The sequence below is a fragment of the Mixophyes fleayi genome, chromosome 3 (genome assembly GCF_038048845.1).
Source record: "Mixophyes fleayi isolate aMixFle1 chromosome 3, aMixFle1.hap1, whole genome shotgun sequence".
NCBI classification, from domain to species: Eukaryota; Metazoa; Chordata; class Amphibia; order Anura; family Limnodynastidae; genus Mixophyes; species Mixophyes fleayi.
Window position 1 is genome coordinate 254,983,598 of NC_134404.1, and position 21,881 is coordinate 255,005,478.

At 36.9% G+C, this 21,881-nt stretch overlaps 1 protein-coding gene across 24 annotated transcripts in view; it reads left to right on the top strand.

The window, feature by feature from the left end:
- The window catches only part of AFDN (afadin, adherens junction formation factor), a 187,330-nt gene extending 166,575 nt beyond the window's left edge, over positions 1 to 20,755 (top strand). For 9 of the 24 annotated variants that reach the window (XM_075203419.1, XM_075203423.1, XM_075203428.1 and 6 more), the window contains 3 exons: positions 1,593 to 2,106; positions 15,715 to 15,799; positions 15,889 to 20,755. In XM_075203419.1, coding sequence (XP_075059520.1) covers positions 1,593 to 2,106; positions 15,715 to 15,799; positions 15,889 to 16,042 — 753 coding nt within the window. In that variant the 3' untranslated portion in view covers positions 16,043 to 20,755. The remainder of the gene's footprint in view (positions 1 to 1,592; positions 2,107 to 15,714; positions 15,800 to 15,888) is intronic. The other 15 variants (XM_075203431.1, XM_075203433.1, XM_075203434.1 and 12 more) reach the window with 6 other exon arrangements.
- The last annotated feature ends 1,126 nt before the right edge of the window (positions 20,756 to 21,881 follow it).

Consider the following 21,881-nt stretch of genomic DNA (forward strand, 5'->3'; position numbering starts at 1 on the left):
TGTTCCACCTAAACTGTAGATTAATCCGTGTATACACGTCTAATAGTTTAATGCAAAGTTGGTGAATGGATCCCCTCTTAATGTTCCACCTTAATTATAGTCTAATCATTGGCATAAGCCAATTGTGGTAGTATTAAATGTGGTACACTTTACCAGCTTGCAGATCTAGAGCGATATCCAGTATTGGTGTAGAAATATTATCTTGGTTCATGTAACAATGTGAGTCCCTCAGTCTCACATCTCAAAATTAATCATATTAATGAATATGGTTCAGAGACTACATGTCTCCTTTTCAACAAAGACATTGTCTTTGTAAATGGGAATGTAACTTGCAGTTATGAACCTTTTTAAAGGTAAAATACTTTTTGAAGTGTTAAGCTGACATTTCATAGCAACTCTGTTAAAAGTAAAGTATCCAATATGTAATGTATAGTAATAGGTCAATGTCTTGATGGGGGGATCTAGTACAAGTCAAAATATTGATACTGAATTGCTGTGATGTCTCTGCCCCTGTGTATGAATCAACTAATCCATACTGTGCATTTCTGAGAAGCAGGTCTGCCTAGCTGTCAGTCACTGAGTTAGAGAAGCACCTCCCAATTTACATGTCAGCTAGCTGAGGAAGAGTAAAATAGTGCACTACCGTTATTATTTTATGTATATTATTCTGCTCTCTAACATACAACCTTTAACTTGAAATAACTGAATAAAAATTAAGGTGTCTTGTTGATCAGGCAACACAGGATTTCTGTTTTATTTCTTTTGTCACTTGGGAACTTCTGTGTAGGTGCCTTTTTGTGCCCAATATCTGTATAGTTACCTCCTACAGGTTCATACTCCTGTAGGTTCTAAGTTTTAGTAAGCTGCCAGGTTGACACTAAATCTCATTCATGCACCCACCATTCATGTATATACTGAGAACACCAAATGTATGCTTTAGTTCTTGATATAGTTCCAACTTTTGTAGACTTTGCTAGTTTTTTTTCACAGTTTTGTTTTATAAGCATTCTATAGTTATCAATGGTGTGGCTAGCATATTGTTTTTTTTGGCCATGTTCTAGCCTTTTGGGGTTATAATGTGTATATCTACTCTAAACTTGAACTGGCTGAAAGAGATGAATAAAAGATCTATTTATTACAATTTTATTTTGCTTACCTGACAACTCTCTTCCAACCCATGGAAACCTTTATGTTACATCCCTCACTGTTTTTACTGCCTGTGAAATTCCTAAGGTGTTTGTAGCTCCCACAAGTGGCTCTGTTCCCCCAAAGGCATGATTTATAAAATCTTTGAAATTTTGTCCTAACCTACTGGCAGATAGGATATCCTCAATTGTACTGGCAGTGAGAAACTAGAAGAAAGGGAGCTTAAGGGTAATCAATGAAATGCATTCTCTTGACTAAACCAGTATTTTGCACTTTTATGTGTGAGCATGTGGCATATCATCAGCCAACAGCATTTGTTTTTAATAATACTATTATTGTGTGTGAGCTTTTCTTAAATGTTTGTGTAAAAGATATAAATTTCATCTATATATTTTATTTTTTATTTTTTTTGCAAATGCTTAATTGCATTATTTATTTTTGGCTAGCAGAGGAGGCAGGAAGAGGAGTACTACAACCGCTTGGAAGCAGAAAGGCGCAGGCAACATGAGGAGGCAGAGCGGAGATTACTAGAGTCTGAAGAGCCTGGTCTGTACAGACCTCCACTCCCACGGGAATATGAGCTCCCATCCCCACCCCTCCTGTCTAACGCTCCGCCTCCCCCACCTCAACGAAACACTTCTTACCTCAAAACACAGGCCCTCTCCCCCGACACCGTTTACACTGCAAAGTTTGTTGCATACACTGATGATGAGGAAGACACAAACCTAGCAGGTCAGGATAAGTACTCCAGCACAAGAAAGTCTTATGGTGACCTCCTTCCAGCTGCACATAAGCCACAGCTGCCTGCTGCACGCCAGCCTCGTCCTGTTTCTGATGGCATCTTTCTTTCAAACTCATTCCAGCCACCTACAGCCAATGCCAACAGTACTGGTAACAAAACAGGCCTGGCCCCTCCCATATCAAATAAACCAAGTTTTCTCCACCAAAGCAACTCCAAAGGTACAGTGTAAAAATGTGTGTGACTAGTTATAATATATTTACTACCTTTAGCACCTTGGCAATTTTACACTATTCACTAATTTTGTGATTTGTTTCCCTTTCTGCCACTATTTGTTGAATCATTTTAGCTCCATGATTTCCCTCTCCAATTGGATTTTCAATTGAAATTTTCTTTTCCTCAATCCACTTAAATTATCTATCATCTTTTTTTTCTCTTCTAAATAAATTAAGGTAAATTTGAATTGAACAAATCAAAGTACTGTTGGTTTTGGCTACCATGCTTTGCTTCTCCATATATTTCATGTAGTATGTATGCTTCTGGCATGTACTTCTTCCTTATCTGTTATTTTTTACTACATAAATGTTACTATGATTTTAAGACAGTTTATTGGATTGATTGTAGCCCAAATTATTAACCATTCTTCTATTCCGAAAATAAAACTGCACAGTCTCCAACAACTTTATAAACAGCCCCTAAAATGTGCAGTCCCATTGTGAATTAAGCTGCATCCATTTCCAGGAATGTAAAATCTTTTTTAAGATAGGATGTTACGTAGTACTACTTGTGTAGCAATTACAAATATGTATACATTTCATAGTATAAACAATCCTTTTTGACTGTAAAAATAGGCTCCATTGTGATGCTACCTTTTTATTCATCACATCATTCTAATGATATATTATTCAAAGTGAACCAGAAGCCTGTACTGGAAACTGGTAGTTTATGGTTTACAACTTGATAGTTTGACAGTGTCATACAAAGCTTCTCAGGAGCATAATTAGCATGTGCCTGCTAGCACTTGTGATATTCAGCACTCAGTGATATTCATGGTTATGGCTCATATCACTGCATTTATGCAAATATGTTATAAGGTGAATAATACTGCTGCAACAATAAATGTAACCAATCCAGATGTTTGTTCAGATATCGGTTTAATTTGTAAAAGTAGCACAATATCAAAATTATGTAACAACTTTTTAATATTAAGGAAATACTAACTATATTACTTGCTAAAACATCTTGCCCTAAATTACTATATAACATTATTTTATGTATGCAAATTACCTTTAGAAACAAACTATATGCCCTCTAGACTTGTACATTAAATTTCACTATCTACAATCATTCTGTAAATACTCTCTAGTAAAGATTGCTTACCCAAGAAAAATCTTTCTGCTGATTAAGCTGCTGTATCGGAGCCCACACTGCCACACCAACAGGGTTGATTTTACAGTGTGTCTAGCGTTTTGCATTTATTGATCTCTGCAAGATGATGCAGAGGTGGGGCGTACACTTGTCCTTTCATCCAAATACAGTTTCCCTATCTTGAAGCTGCGAACATTGGATATTTTCCTTATTCAGGTAGACATAGATACATTCTACTAGTGAGTCTATCTTATGTACCATTGCAGATAGGTGTGGGATTACAATTTGGGAAACATAGAATTTTTTATGTTTAACCATTGTAAAAACAATTAAAACATTGACTTGGTCTTTGCCCTCATCTTAAATTGAAGTTATTTAATTATTAAGTTAGTTAGTTAATTATTAATGAAGTTATCACGTATTGTTTTGTACCCACTGTACAATATCAGCACTGAACAACTTTTTTAAGTGATCTATTAGTATAAGGAATATAGGAGGGGGGAGGACCCTCAATACAAACCATGTATTCCTCATAGTTATCTCTTACTCACAATTTTTGATCTGTTTATGTTGCATTCACTTTACATTGAACACAGCACATGGACAACATACGATAGGCAAATGTATGATTGCTTACTGCTTAGAGCCCATAAATGCACAACATAATTAAGGAGAAAAACTGAGGTTAGAGAAATCAGATTAAGCTTTGCAATGTCTTTGTTCAGTGTCTAGCTATTATGAATTAAGGCATATATTTACACATAGTTGAACAGGGCCTATGCAGACTAGCTTTTTTTTAGTTTTTGTTTTTTCATTACTTTGTGCTATTTGTGAAGAAAAGTGAATGCCTCAAATATGCAAACATTTTACTCTGTGATGCAGTTCAATCTTTTTTTGTGTGATTTTGTTTGTGTTTAATTTTTTCAAAAGCAAACAAAAACCAGGGTTAGATTGCAGTAATCTCTATCTTATATTTACAGGAAGTGGTGGTGAGAGACTGAAATGGGCTTCTAAATGCAATAAAATACTTTAAATATATAGCAACATTAAACATGGAAAGTATATTTCACTAACAATTTTGAAACCATTTTTAAATGAATAAATTATTGCTTTTGCAGTTTAAAGCAAAATTTGCCCTGCACATAAAGCAATGAAATCCCTTATGGGGATGTTGCTTCACATTTAGGCCACACCTTTGGCTTGGAAGGCAGAATTCGAAGTGCACCGGAAGGTCACATAGTAATGCACACGTTAGTTACAATAAGCAATTGTGTCCCATATGTTTTTAGTTCAAAAGTTGAATGTTTCCACTTGTATAATTTGTTTCTCCTTGCATATCTATCTACCTATTCCCTCATTTCACATTATCTACTAAGGAAAAACAAGCCCTTGATTGCTTACAGCTCTTCTGTGTATAAAGCTGGGTACACACCTATTGAATTTTACTTCAGATGCAATTTCACCAAAGACCGAAAGTCCCGATAAACATGCAGATTTATTTGTACAGTCGTGGCCAAAACTTTTGAGAATGACACAAATCTTATTTTTCACAAAGTCTGCTGCTTCAGTTTTTATGATGGCAATTTGCATATACTCCAGAATGCCATGAAGAGTGATCAAATGAATTGCAATTAATTTCAAATTCCCTCTTTGCCATGACAATGAACTTTATCCCAAAAACTACATTTTCTCTCCATTTCAGCCCTGCCACAAAAGGACCAGCTGACACCAGGTCAGTGATTCTCTCGTTAACACAGGTGAGAGTGTGACATAAGCCTGGAGATCACTCTGTCATGGTGAGTGAGTTAGAATAACAGACTGGAAGCTTTAAAAGGAGGGTGGTGTTTGAAATCATTGTTTTTCCTTTGTTAGCCATGGTTAACTACAAGAAAACACGTGCAGTTATCATTGCTTTGCACAGAAAGGGCTTCACAGGCAAGGCTATTGCTACTAGTAAGATTGCACCTAAATCAATCATTTATCGGATCTCCAAGAACTTCAAGGAGAGAAGTTCAATAGTTGTGAAGAAGGCTTCAGGGCACCCAAGAATGTCCAGCAAGCGCCAGGACAGTCTCCTAAAGTTGATTCAGCTGTGGGATCGGGCACCACCAGTGCAGAGCTTGCTCAGGAATGGCAGCAGGCAGGTGTGAGTGCATCTGTACGCATAGTGAGGTGAAGACTTTTGGAGAATGGCCTGATGTCAAGAAGGCCAGCACAGAAGCCACTTCTGCAAAATGTGTACCAGGATTGGACTGCTGAGGACTGGAGTAAAGTCATTTTCTCTGAAGGATCCCATTTCGAATCGTTTGGGGCCTCAAGAGGCGGGTGGACAAACAAAAACCCACAAGTTCTGATAAATTCCAAGCATTGATTAGGCAATAATAGACATCCATCAATCAGTACGGGGTCCAGACGTTGATTAACAGCATGCCAGGTCGAATTGCAGAGGTCTTCAAAAAGAAGGGTCAACATTGCAAATATTGACTCTTTGCATAAAGTTCATGAAACTGTCAATAAAAGCCTTTGACACTTATAAAATGCTTGTAATTTGACCAGTGTACGATAGCAACATCTGACAAAAAGGTCTAAAAACACTGAAACAGCAAACTTTGTGAAAACCAATACTTGTCATTCTCAAAACTTTTGGCCATAATTGTACACACCTACACAATTTACCTTCAGATGTGTGATCTTCATCTCTCATAACCATCTGCTGAAAAGATTGTTACTCTGCATACAATATAGAGATCTGCCTACACTGCTGATCATGAATACATACACAATACCACATTTGCCCACCACCTTTGATCGTGATTTTTAGGAAGTTTAAAAAACCAAATGAACAGATTCCATGTGTTTAGTATTAGAAAACATGGTCGTGGAAATGTGCACATTCTTACAATATCTGATCAAACAGTTGTAAATCATGTGATCTGCACGATAACTGCATAGATGTATACCCAGCTTTAACTTAAGGTCTGCACAGATGGACATGAACAGACTTTTGTTTCTCTTGTATATTCAGTCGTACAATTTACCTAACTATTGTGTGAATTCTGGTATGTCACTTATGGCCAGTTGTAACTTCTGCTAATGAATCTGGGCTACGGTGACCATAGGTCAGTGGTGGTTCAGCTTGTTTTACTGTTGTAATGGAGATAGTTCATCATATGATCTCGTACAATTAAACATTTGGTAAATACATGCCCCGAAGGTCCTATGAAACAGATTTCCAGTTTACAAACACTTTAATGTGGTTAAATTAGAATTGTGATTTTCTTTTACACTACAGTTTTATAATTTTACATTTAACTGCTTTGACTCTGATCCTGCCTTCATTTCCTCCTTCAGCATTAATCATTGTGCAATATGCAGCTAACTGCTTGCTTCTTTTTCTGATACCTTGCTGATTAAAAATATCCATAACTATTAAAACAGATAAAACAATATATTGAAATGCATTTGTATAGATTAAATGATGTAAAGGGAATATGAAAATGTTTTTCTTGCAATTATTTTAATTGTTTCCATGGCTACATGGACCCATGGTTTTGTTACACAGACAATTTTTACAATTGCTATAATGTGAACCCAGGCTGTAATCACATATGATCAGATGCAATTACTATGAAAGCTGTAGGTTAGGTCTGTCCAACTGTGGCTCTCCAGGTGTTGTGAAACTAAAGGTCCCAGCATACCCTGCCAGCTATCGGCTATCTACTGCTAAAGCAAGCTGGAGCTTGTAATTTTATAACACCTGGGAGGGCCACAGGTCCAGCTAGAAAGATCTGGCGTTGAACAACTTTATCTAATTATTCGGCATATTTCATTATTAAGGTGGCCCAATCAATTGCTTAATGAGGGACACCTGTTACACATGTGCAGCAAGATGTCTGAGAATTGATGTGCATCAGTTTTACAATGTATTGGCTAGTTTGTCTGTGATTGATAGTTTACAGGAAATCTGTTAACAGGCCATCCTGAAAAAAATTATATTATACCGATCAGCCACAATATTAAAAACACTGACAAGTGAATAATTGATCATTTACCTGGTGAAGACATGGCACCAGGATGCACTATGCAAAGAAGGCAAGCTGGCGAAGGCAATGTTCTGCTTGGAAGCCTTGGGATTTTATTTTGACACATACCACCTACCTAAACATTGTTGCAGGCCAAGTACACTCCTTCATGACAACAATATTCCCTGATGGTAGTTGCCACTTTCAACAGGGTAGTTCGCCCTGCAACATTGCTAAAATTGTCATGTTCCTCAAACCATTCTTGAACAAAGAGTTCAAGGTTTTGACTTGGTCTCCAAATTCCCCACATCTCTGTCTGATCAACCAGCTGTGGGGGATGTGCTGGAAAAACAAGTCCAAGCCATGGAGACCTCACATCGCAATTTACAGGATTTAAAGGATCTGCTGCTAATTTCTTGGTGTCAAATACCACAGGACACCATCAGCGGTCTTGTGGAGTTGGGTCAGAGCTGTTTTAGCGGTACAAGGGGTTCTTGCACTATATTAGACAGGCGGTTTTAATGTAGTGGCTGATCGGTATATATATTATAAAGTTTTATTTCTTCCAAATCTGATTTTTAATCTTAAATATGATTGTATGCAAGAAAAACAACCTGTAGTGCTTTAATCTGATATCAAACACAATGCTTGTTTATAAGTTTATTTAAATAGGAATTCAGCTATAATTATTTTTGCAATGTTATACTATACAGGACTCCCTACTTCTACATTTTTTCATATAAATGTAGCTATATTTATGTTTTACACACATTTCTTAAAAAAATAAATCTCATATGATTCTAGTTAGATTAAAATGTGTTCCATACAATATTGATCTATAAATAGGCACATACTTTATAGTCACAAAGTTAAAAATAATGTGCCTTAGCCATTTTATTCTCACCAGGGCCTGATTATGCAGTAAGCTGCAGCCTAGGCACAAGGCTTTCAGGAGATTACAACATTTCTTGGGGTGCAGAATTATGACAGGGAGAAGTATAAACCAAAATTAATTTTAAAATGTAAGAGTATTGTTCTCCAAAGATAAAAGAAAACCTGAAAGAAAAATGTAATCAGGTTTTAATCATTAATTTCTTGGTAAAGGCTGAAGACAATGAGTCATTCTTGGGCGGAAGCTTGAAAATAATAGATTAGGTGAGACAAGGATTGTGACAGGCACAGGCATGACAGCCCCCTCCACCGTGAATTCTTCACCCACTGTAGTGCTTCTTCATACCTTCATTCTGCTATAGTTCTGATTTTAATGAAATGAGTGACAGATTGCCGTGACCTTTTCAAAAAGTCAAGTGGAGCCAAGTTTCAAAAACACATGAAAACAAACATTGTTAGGGGTGAAAAAAACTGGATTTTAAATGGCAGATTTGCAAATATATTAGTCTAGGGTTGGCCTGACCCCTTAAATTAGGGAGAATCAGGGCCTGATTAACTCATTACTAAATACTAACATTGGTTATTTTCCATGTATGATCCAAAATTGAAGCACTAATCACCTTAATCATTTGAGTTCATGAAGTCCATATTAGATATGCTGTTTCAGCAAAGAAATTGGCTTCTGTAAACACAATGAGGTATATAGTCTGGCTGCAGCTTCTTCTTTGTTACCCTACCTCTCGGGTGCAAACGCAGAATTCAAGGAGGGGGGGTTTCCACGCCACTACAAGTGGGCATGTCCAGTATGTGTAGGGGCGTGGCTACAGACACACACAGTGTCAAACACACAGATATGTAAACTGTCCCATACACAAATAAGCACAAACACACAGGATCAAACACACAAACATGTAAGCTGTCACATACACACACACACACACACATACATAAACACACAAATACATAAACACACAGGATCAAACAGACATGTACACTGTCATATACGCAGATAAACACACACACACTTGATCAAACACACAGAAATGTAAGCTGACATATACATTGACAAAAACAGACTCGCACACATACACACATACACACATTCTTACCACCTTCTTATGCTGCTGCCTCCTGCATAACAGCCATGCTGGCCGTGTGGAAGGAAGGGGCGGGGCCAAACTGCCGGCAGAGAGCTGTGCTCACACAGCAGGAGATTGACTTGGAGACGAATACAAGCTGCAAGCAGTAGTGGCTGTTCCTGGGAGAGGGGCCAGCCATTGTAAGCATAGAGCACCCCAGGTAGGACAGGGGTTTCTGGGGACTAGGAACCCCCTTCCTGGGTGCACCCCTCCCTCTCATGGAACACATATCAAACTCATTGGGGGCACCTCTAAGGTGTAAACCCCTTTTTTGTTTTTGTTTTTTTTCTTGCATAAAAGAAAGAATTCAAAAAAAAATATGCTAGATGGAAAAAATGGATTGCTTGTCATAGAAAAGTACAACATACAGACTAGTCAGCGCGCACACACATGAATTTGAGTCTCTCTAAGCCACACCCACAACAAATTTTGACATCAAGACTTTGTCAAGAGGAGAGACTTAGCGAATTATTAAACTTTCTTCTAAAGAACCTTCCTAATTACAACAGGGGGTAAATTTATCAAGCTGCGGGTTTGAAAAAGTGTAGATGATGCCTATAGCAACCAGTTGGGTTCTAGCTATCATTTATTTAGTACATTTTACGACAGAGTTGGAATCTGGTTGCTATAGGCAATATCTCCACTTTTCAAACCCGCTGTAAAATCGCAGCTTGATAAATTTACCCCTAGGTATTAATGCAGATGTGGTCAGTGTAACGATGCATATTCATACACACATACAAGTCAGCCCAAAATAATTTTAGCTTCATTTAGTTACATTTATCAACATTTTAACATTATAGTAGCTTTCACTAGGGGTGTCTACAATTGTGAATAAACAAATCCTGCAGCTCAGCTAACTTTACACCTGCTACTCACTTAAGTGACAAATAGAGCGTACCTGTTAAATTAACGTCAGATATATTACTCCATATAATAAAACAGTGTATTACAACGCTACTGCATAATGAAAACGTCACTCCTAATTAAAAACACTATAAATTGCCTTATCCACTCTCTGATCATCTCCCGCCTGGACTACTGCAACCTCCTCCTCACTGGCCTCCCCCACTCTCATCTCGATCCCCTTCGATCCGTCCTTAACGCTGCAGCTAGGCTTATTTTCCTCTCTCGCCGCTCCTCTTTTGTCTCCCCCCTCTACCTAGCCCTTCACTGGCTCCCATTCCCCTTCAGAATCCTCTTTAAGCTCCTCACACTCACCTACAAGGCCCTCGCCAACTCCACTGCGCCCTACATCTCCACCCTCCTCTCTATTCATGCTCCATCCCGCCCTCTCCGTTCTGCCTCTGACCGTCGCCTCTCTTCCCCCCTTATAACCTCCTCCCACGCGCGTATCCAAAACTTCGCCCGCGCTGCCCCCCATCACTGGAACAAGCTCCCTCCCTCCATCAGAACTTCCCCTAATCTGTCCAGCTTCAAACGGGCCCTAAAAACCCACCTTTTTCTTAAAGCCTTTCTGTCTCCCACTTAACTTCCTACCTTATCTTCTGCCTCTGTCCCCCTACTCTCCCTCTCTCCCCTGCGTGTCTCTGTCTGTCCACCCCTCCCCTTAGATTGTGCGCTCCTCTGAGCAGGGCCATCTCTCCTCCTGTTTCCACCACTTCTAACTCTGCTCTCCAGCTACTTAGCCCTCCTCCTCGAGGGTCCTCCACCCCACGTCCACTCTCCCTCCTCCCCCCTGGGGGTCTCCCTGTCTTCCGCGCCCTCCTTCTTGGGCCCCGTCGTTTGCGGATCCTCCCTCCCCCTTCCCCCCCCCTCTCTAGCTGTGCATTGAGCGTACTGAGTTGCTGTGTTTACTGTACTGTGCTGTCTCCCATTGTATTGTGATTTTGTTTGTCTCTGTACGGCGCTGCGGATGCCTTGTGGCGCCTTATAAATAAATATTAATAATAATAATAAATTAACAGAGACAAAACTTTTATACTTGCATACAAATCAGAGGTGAAGACATAATTATGGAAATATGATAAACAGTCCCTATCAGGGCCACCTTAACAACATCATGGGCCCCCGTGCAAATATATATATATATATATATATATATGTGTGTATAATAAATATTATATATATATAGTCTCTGTTCTGCGGTCCTCCGTGCTGTGCTTGCAGTGAATGTCGGGTGTGACATTACGCCCAACATTCACTGCAAGCAGGGGAAGAGGGGAGCCGGATTGTCACCTGACGCAAAAGGTAATTTTATTTATTTTTTTACAGGATTTTTTTTTTGAACAGCAGTCCTGTCTTGGGCCCCCTTTCCCGCTGGGCCCCCAGGCACCTGCCCATCGTGCCCAGTCGGAAAGACCGCCCTGGTCCCTATCATTTACCCAGGGCTATATTGAACTGTACATAATCTATCGTACTTCCAGCTGCGGCCCCACAATTTGAACCATGCTTGTACAATTCCTCCCAATAGAGTGCAAATTCAATAAATGAAACTGCCACTAAACTTCTTTCACTTACTTTCTCCTTTGTTCTCTCCCAACCAGGGGAGAGCTGGCACTTTTTAGCGCCCGGGGGCAGGGACAAGACTCTGCTCAGCAGTCTGCTAGAAATATTTTAAAAGAAAAATAATGCAGGTGACCTAGCCTGAGATGGCTCAATATGGGTCCGGTCCAGGGGACAGATGCCCTGTTGCCCCCCAAACCCAGCCTGCCCCTGTTCTCAATGGACCTCACCTCCCCCCCACTGTGCACTGTGATGGGCACTCAGTTGATGGACACTCTCTCGCTACTGCTCCATCTCTAATTTCTCCCATGTGACCTTCCCATTTTCTAAACCACAACTTCCTTTTCTTCAACCTCAACTTACCTCATGCCCTCCCCCTTGCACCCAAATGTACACGTACACAACGAATCCTAAGTACCTTTAACACAATCCACTTCTCATTTTCACTAAATCAACAATTTTCTCCAAAGACTGCATTGTTCTGTCCTAATCGGGCTGCCTCTTTCTATAACAAAACATTCACTTCAGCCCTGACAATGCAGTTTCAACTACTACATGTAGTCTCAAGACGATCCAAACCCCAACAATGGCACACCAAACAGACCAGCTACCTGCAAAGTGCTCCAGCTCACACTTGACTCCACCCTCTGCTTTATTCCTCACATCCAGACTCTCTTCCAGTCCTATCGACTCCACCTTAAAAACATTGCCAGAATACGCTCTTGTCTTACTCAACATGCTACCAAAACTCATCCATTCTCTCATCTTTATTATTGCAACCTCTTGCTATCTGGCATTCCTGACACCCATATATCCACATTTCAATCCATCCTAAATGCTGCTGCAAGACTGATCTTCCTCTCTCACCACTCCACATATGTTGCACCACTTTGATTCTGGAGAACACAGGGAGCCAGTGTTGGGATTCTCAAATTCAAATAACTCACTGTTGCCTACAAAGCCCTCAACAACACTACCTCTGCATACATCTCAAATTTCATATCAAAATACTCTCCCTCCCGCCCTCTTAGAAATATCAATGAACTGTGCCTTGTCTTGCTGTATCCTCTTCCACTTAGAATGTAAGCTCTCTAATCAACAGGGTCCTTCATACCCTTTATTTTCATATCTGCGTTTATTTTGACTATCTTGTATGTCTTGTTTTCTCTACTGTACGGGGCTGTGGAGCACTGTGGTGCTTTACAAATCTACTATAATAATAATAATTGATTCCCAAATTACTTATTCCTAAAAAGACCAACATAATCCTATTATCAGACTAGCCATAATAGGTTGAATTTTAGTAGTCTATTGAATAAGTCAACTGGCATATGTAATTATATTATGAATAGGCTTTTGAATTATCTGCTCTGTCTATCCCAAGATCTAGTTATTTATCTGGTGCCACAAATATGTAAGCAGTGTGTTTACTACTGATCATCAAAATGCATGATCCATCTGTCCGATTATAAACAGAGTGCAAACCACATCTAAAATCACGTTTAAACAATATTACAAGCTGATAAGCAACAACTAGTATATTTTATAGGTTACAAAGTGTATTAAAAGAGAAGAAATACCCACATTTTAATCACAACAATTCACACAATTTAAAATAAAATGTATTTGTTACAATAAAATCAATGTATTAAGCTTATATAGGGTAATGTCCTCTATATGTATCTGTCACAGTCAAGAGACTTCTTGTCAGGATTTCACATATAAGGATGGACTGTAGTAATAAAGTAGAGTCCTTTCACAGACTTTATTTAACCCTTGGGTGCAAATGTGTCCAGCATAAAAATCCAATTTGTCCCCTTCTGAGACAATTTCAGAAGTCTGTCCCTTCCTCTCATATCTAGAGTTACATGCTTAGTGGCTTTTAATTTAAGAGCGTGTAAATTTGGATTGTTATTTTGCTTAATATTTTGACACACTATTAATTAACCCCATGAATAATATTGCTAATATGTTCTAAAACCTGGACCCTTCATCAACTCTCAAATCTTCCCACATATTTGACTCTACATTCACATTCTTAAAAATAAATGACACAGGTGGTATAACAGTTCATAAGAGAGACAATCTCTCTTATTCTGCTATCAGTTATATCCAAAATTGTCCTTGCTTCTTTGTGAACATCTGAACATGTGTTGCAATAGTTGCAAAGAAAGAAGCTTTTTGTGGATGTTAGCCAGTTACTTGATTTACTCGAATTATCTTATTAAAAAAAAAAAACAAACTTGGGAAAAACATAGACTTAAATGTCCTTACACTTTTTAGATTATTGTATTTGTTTCTGGACTTAACTTTGATTGGGGTTAGCTTAAAAAAAGACCAACGTCCTGTAATATACCAGCAATAATGGTCTCTGAGATGCTGTAGTTGGTAACAAAGTTGACAAAAAAAAAGAATTCATATTATACTGCGTTCTCTCTTTATATACCAACAGGTCAGATCTAGAAATTTTTGGAACTACTCTAATAATAGATTAAGAGAAATTGGATACCATAACCATTTATTGAGAAACAGCTTAAATATATATTGGACAGTACATAGAGTCAATACACGTGCAGTTCCTTCTCACCCTCATGAATTGGGAAGTAGGGATGTTCTCTTTCCATTTATCTTGATGACAGCTAGAATAAGTCAGATAGCTATTCCTGTCTACTCCCTTAATGAATGTTTCTAAATTACCTGTCCTTTTATAATTTTTTGCATTAAGAAATAAATTATTTTTATTTATCGTTGAGGCAAACTTGATATCTTAAACTTCTCGTATTAATCTCAGAGGTCTAAACAAAAAAGTTCTGTTAAGGAAGATGTTGCATTTAAAACTGCCCAGACAAAAATTGCCCTGCTATGCAGAGTTATATATGAGCAATTTGGAAAAATCCATTATCTATTCAAATATGGAATTTATGAATAAATCGTAATGTATAAGATTGATGTCGTCTGAAAAATAATCTTCAGTGCCTTTCCACACAAACAGAAATGTATCTTAATATAAACTTGACACCACTCTTAAATGTTTGTTGCTTTTGAAAAAAATATATAGCATTTTTTAAATGTATATTTAAAGTTTCTTAGAAACCTTTATTTGGGATATTTTGGAGATATTTTTGATGAAATGTATTCCATTGGCACTGCAGCAGCATAACAAATCTCAATCACCATACAAATATATATTTTCTTAATCTAACATTCTCTTGATGTGTGTGTACAAAACCATGATTTCATTAGCAAAAAATACATGGTTAAGAGGGCAGCCATTTATTTTATTAGGACTACATTTGTACGTAGCTATTTTTTTTTTTTTTTTGCTATTTCTACAGAATTGATGTTCCTCTAGAGATAAGAAGAAAGAGCAATATCACAATGCATGACATTTAAGATCTATCTTCACCAAGTTCTGCAACCAGTCCATATGGCTTTTTTCTTCATGTGTCAATATGTTCTTTGACACCTTACAGCTGCAACGGCAAAAATCACAAATAGAGGCTAGAAACAATGCATCTGATGTAAGCCAGCACATAAAAGCTTGCATGATAGGCTTGACATGAATATTTGGAAATCAAACGCCTCTTTTTGGCTCTTTTTAGATTTTAGATGGATTCTGTGTCTTAAAGGTGCTACAATTTTTAGATTTGAAAATTGCAGCAGCATGTTTAGAAACCCAAAATGGTCAGTTCAAGGTATAAAATAGGCTAACAAATCACATTTAGAACACCAGAAATTTCACCCATAGTGATTACATGTAATGTGATTTTTGAGGTGTGTCAACTGTAAGATCTATGAATGCATAGGAATGTTAACATTTGTGAGTGTTTTGAATTGTTCCTTCATATGTCAACTAGTTAATCATATGCAAAAGTTAATAGAACAACTAATATAAACAAGTTGCAGAAAATAAAATGTTTTGTTCCACCATTTTCATTACCAGGGTCAAACTCTTACACTGGATCAACAGGTGCAATAGTTGGAAACAATGAAGTTTATAGGGATCCAAGAGACAAACGATTGAAAAGGTAAACTTGTACTGCAATATATTGTTTTCTTGTTTGTCTATTTTGGTGTGTATTTCATGTTTTCCTGTTTAATCCTTTGATTCATACAGTCAGGACGGGGATATTGCTCCAACTGGTGGAGCCCCAGAGAGCCTGACTTTTAAGGAACGCCAACGCCTCTTCTCCCAGGGCCAAGATGTGTCTAACAAAGTGAAAGCTTCTCGCAAGCTAATGGAACTGGAAAATGAGTTAAATACAAAATGATTAAGGATGCGGCCATTATAAGTCACCTTATGGAATTCTAGTTTAAGAAGCAGAAGTATTCCTAATCAAGAGGATTCCATGCAAAAAAGTGTAAAACGAAGAAATATAAATATATATATTTTTTTTCTGTAAAGAGTGATTTTATGATTCATTTATTCTGAGACTGTTCATTCAAAGTATAAAGATGCTGCAATAGCAAGAATACAATTTGTTTCTTCCCAACTGGTTTGAGGTCTGGAAGATTGAAGTACTATTGGATTTGGTTTTGTTAATATTTGTCACATGAAAACAACTGTCAATTTTTTGAGGGAATGTGACTGAAGCTGATGTCAATTAAAAATGATGTAAAAAACACAAAACCCTGCTGAAGGAGCTTTTAGTGCAAGGTGTTTCTTACCTAGCATGTTGTGGAAGGCTGTCTCATTCTGAAGCTCCGTGTAAAATGTATAATACTTCATTGCAAGTTGGCGCAAAATGTTTTTGTGTAATATCTGTCAGACTATTTCACTGCTGGTTTCTCTGAGTTTCACTGAATTCTGCATAATGAAAACATGTGGTTGGGGGGTAGTAAAAGGAAAGTTTCCAACTATTTTATTTCTGTTGCAACTGTAAAATCTGGATATAGGGTTTTCAAAAGATGCATTAAATAGACTGTTCTTTGTAATAGAAAAAAAACTTGTTTTTTATATAAATAAAGTGCATCTGAATGTTTATTATAATCCCTTTAATTAGTCAATTGTTTCTTTTCCTTACTTTGGAAAAATATCAACAAACACGTACTCTAATGTGTAATACCTTTTACAGTTCTAACACCTTTATCGGATCCAAATAAGTTGATTCTCACGCTTTGTTACTTTTTATAAAGGGTTGTATAGTCTTTAACAGCTGAATCCTGCTTTTGGCAGCTGTCAAGTCCATGTGAAGTTTGATACAATTGGATTATACAACCTTATTTTTATACCCACTTAAGTTCTGCATGTTTCGAGGGGGCCATGTATACACTGAAATGGAATTATTTATCACATTATACAGTAAGAATACATCACTTAACTGAGCCATATTGCAGATTTTTGCTTTCACAAGTATTGCTTGTAGAAGTTCTCTGTTTTAGCTAGAAATCCATTCTGGTTTAGTATTTTGACTAATAGATTTTCTGTACATTTGTGGTTTCTTATTACATTTTTTCTTTCATAGGATATAACTGATTAAACGATAACATGTTTTTAAGCTATAAAACAGTTTGTCATTTTTGTTTTTTTGCATTGTTTTCAATTTAAGAATAGTTATCAAAGCATACAGCGATTTAATCAATTTCAATGTGTGTGTGTTTTGGGGGGCAGGGGTTTGTCCTTTTATTATTTTTATATGTGATGCCTTTTCTAAATGTTTGTAAACATATCTGCCCACAAAATGGAAAATTATGTGTGAGTATTTAGAAAAGATTGACGCATATTATTTATTAAAATGACCCGCTTGTCTTTGTAGACAGCCATAACATACCTGAACAGGGTGTTCCATCCATAAATGGGTGCAATGAATAAAGTAATGCATTTTCATTGGTTAAATGTCCTCAGTGATAATGTAATATAATGTGTCCCACAACTGTACCTGGTGATAACCACTTCGGGGAAAGCTTTGTAGAAACAGTTAGTGGGCTCCACAATGTAAGAAATAGAATGCTTTAATGCTAATAAGTAGGATTCACACAGTCTATATATTCTGTTAAGGCAGGCCAAGAGGTTTTTTTGAGTGTAATGACTTTATTAAATTTTAATCCGTGGAGTTATGTTTTTTTCTTTTAAATACCTCTTTCATCCTATTCATGTAGGTGCAATTGTCAGCTACACAATTATGTAGCATCATGACAAGATGCATATAAAAACATGCTTGGTGGGGTTTTTTTGTTGTTTTTTAAGATAGCAATTGTCAGTTTTCAGTGGTGGATAAAATCTTGCCCCTGCTCCCTACAAAATAGTCTGTATTTGACTACATGTAACATTAGATTTGTTGCTTTAAAAATCTCCCTTTACTGTAACTCTCGCCTTATTCACCAGTGATTGCACAAATAGTGATGTCCAGGGGTATCACTTTGTCATAAAAAGATTTTGCACCCTTACCACAATTTGTTTGCTTAATGTCAATATATTATATAATTATTTTCAGGGCTTTTCTTTCTATGAAAATGGGACACTAAAATTAGTATTTTAAAGATTGATTCACTTGGAAGTCATTTTCTCACAAATATTTTTTTTAAAAAAAACCCTCAAGTAAATGTGATGCTTATCTTGCATCCGTCACACACTGCAAATATCTGTGGACAAGTCTTACTGAAATTAAGGAATCTGGCTTTTAGGAAGGTGGTTATTTGAGAATAGTGATTCAGAATACACAGATAATGTAATAACAGAAAAATGATATTCCTTTAGTTACAATTGAGTCGTTGTTTAAATGGCTGAAGTACTGTCACATGTGGTGTGGCCCCTATTGGGTTTTTTTTGTTTTTTTGTTTTTAAATCAGGTAAAATTTTATTGCATTTTTCTTTTCTTTACATTCTAAACAACAACAAAAAACCCATAACATTGGGCTTAATCCCCAACTATAACCCACACAGTGTTGCAGGTATTGTCAAGTATTCATACACAATAGGATCACAAAAGAAAAAACATTGACATTCAGATATTCAAGCCAAGGTATGCACATCTTCGCCGCTATTGCTTTTTAAAAAAAAATATAAATATATTTGTCATTAAAGTTTGTCCATTATAGGTGTCCTTTCTGAGAGAATCATTTACATGATATTTAACTGTGCTTTACCCTCTTGATATTTAGAGAAAGTTATGGCATGAGCCAGCTCTAAGATAAAATCTCACCTACAGACATATTGACTGTTGAGGGTTAATCACTAGTAGATAAAGCATTTTCATTAATGTACCCCATTCAGGACACCTAGGGATATACACAGTATATTACCTATTGTTTATGGCATAGTGAAAAGTGACAGTTCATTGAAGGGGAGAAACTGTGTAGCTCAAACATTTAAGTTAGAAATACAAACTAGTTCAATTTCAAATGTTTTCTTAAACAGAACATTGTATATAAGTCCACCAACTTTTTTGTTAAATAATAAAAAGATAGGTTCAGTTCTACAAACATAACCTCTAACAGAGTGTATCTAACTAGTTCCTCAGTATGCAAGTGGCCCTGACTGTATGCTGAAGCTGGAGGAACGACCTTTTCATTACCAACATAGGAATATATTTTTCATTCTGAGGATGGCATTCTATCCATTGAAAGATGGATATGATGCCATCCTCAGACTGTATCAATAGCTAGAACAAGAAATTGACTGTTTGTTTCATTGTCAAGAAAGACACTTATCCCTTTTGACACTTCAGATGCGCTTGTAAAATGTCCTTACATTCACTTAAACATTGAATTATTATTTTTTTTAAAAATCTTTTAATGGGCATTTTGCTAGTTTTTGTTTTGTTATTTAGTTTTCTTAAGGAACATACCAGCTACAGGTGTGAAAATGACCACTGCCTCATTTTCCACAATCCTGGATGAGATTATCTAGTGTTTTTAATATAGAAAAATGTCTATCAAGGCATTACTGAGTTGTTATGCCTTCCTCTGGATCAATACATCTAGGATTTATAAAGGTTGAACTATTTATAAAAGGCTGATCTTGGATTTTCTTTCAACCTCTGATTATGTAACTATGCAAATTGCTGGAAAATTGGAAAATGTGCATATGTGCCCTTCTGCAGATACATGACAGGTACCTGTTAAATACACTTTCCAGGACATTGTATTTAACAAACATTAGATCTTTTTGAGTTTATTTTGCAAATTTAACAAAAAAAAAAGATACAAACATCCTCATCAACATTTGTGTAATTTACAGCTTTTCTTTTTTTAATTTAGACATCTCGATTACATTGGTAATTTCAAGCCTATTAATCTTCCCTTTCAACTTTCCTTGCAACAGTATGTGTGTGTGTATATATAGATACATAATATAGCACAACTTTTTCTACATGGAGAAATACTAGAAATAGAAAATTATTTTAAGCAGAAAATTATTCAACTGTCCAAACCAAATTTTATCCTGAAAACTGATTTTGAAAAGAAAAATCCCTTTTAAAGTGTTAATACTTTAAAGGGTTATTGTCCATAGTGTTTGAACATTGTGAAACTCAAAATATACATCAAAGTCTATTTTATCATTTTGCATTGTTTTGTAGTGGTGGTGAACACTTAGGTATTTTTTATCGTGCCAATCACACGATAAACAGTAGGTCCGATATCGCATTAGTGTGTACGCTCCAACAATCATGTTTTATCGTACCAAAGTTAATCGTATCATTTGATTTTATTACCGGACTAAAAATCTCTATAAACAATTGAACAATGTCGTCCCAATTCTGCAGTTTGTATGTACTCACGACCATCTGTCAGACAGTTTTGCCAATAGTTTGTCCAATAGCGACTCCTCTCTGGGCGTGCATATTTAAATTTATGTTTGATACGTCTCCCACGTGCTACGATGTCAAAATGTGAAGCACATGAAAATAGTGTTTTGGTTTTTTTTTTTTCTAATAAACATTTTCACATGCTCTGTCATCTGTGTTCCTGTATGCAAGTGTATACAACATGAATTACCACATGTGTAAATACATATTCTCAATAAAGTCTCATTTATTTACTCATGTGACGTGTCCATTTCTTTCTTTCTATATTATTATTTGCCTGTATTTAATTTTATTGTGCTACAAGCAGATATATACAGTGAGAGAAATAAGTATTGAACATCTCAACATTTTTCTCAGTAAATATATATTTAATGTGGCTATTGTAATTTTACACCAAATGTCAGCAACAACCCTTACAATCCACACATGCAAAGTAATCAAACCATAGATGTTCGTAATTTAAGTTTTATGTATTAATGCGAAATGAAACAGGGAAAAAGTATTGAACATGCTTCCTGAAATTTATTTAATCCTTTGTACAAAAGCCTTTGTTGGTAATAACCACTTCAAGACGCCTCCTGTATGGAGAAACTAGACTCATGCATTGCTCAGGTGTGATTTTGCCACATTCTTCAACTCAAATAGTCTTAAAATCTTGAAGGTTCCATGGGCTTCTTCAATGAACTGTAATCTTTAGTTCTTTCCATAGATTTTCAGTTGGATTCAAGTCAGGTGATTGGCTGGGCCATTCTAGCAGCTTTATTTTCTTTCTCTGAAACCAATTGAGAGTGTCCTTGGCTGTGTTTGGGATCATTGTTTTGCTGAAATGTCTACCCTCGTTTCATCTTCAGCAATCTGGTAGATGGCAGCAGATTTTTATCAAGAATGTGTCTACAGTTTTCCATTCATCCTTCCTTCAATTATATGCATTATGCCAGTACCATGTGCAGAAAAACAGCCCCACACCATGATGTTCCCACCTCCAAGCTTCACTGCTGGTGTGGTGTTTCTGGGGTGATGTGCAATGCCATTTCTCCTCCAAACATGGTGTGTATTATGGCATCCAAAGAGTTGAATTTTGCTCTCTTCTGACCACACTACATGTTCCCAGTATTTCACAGGTGTGTCCAAATGTTGTGCATCAAACGTTGAACGAGCTTCAACATGTTTTTTCTTCAGCAAAGGAGTCTTGCATGGTGAGCGTGAATACAGGTTATGGTTGTTGAGTGCATTACTTATAGTTTTCTTTGAAACAATTGTACCCGCTAATTCCAGGTCTTTCTGAAGCTCTCCACAAGTGGTTCTTGGACAACTCTTCTGATTTTTTTCACTCCTCCGTCAGAAATCTTGCGAGGTGCACCTG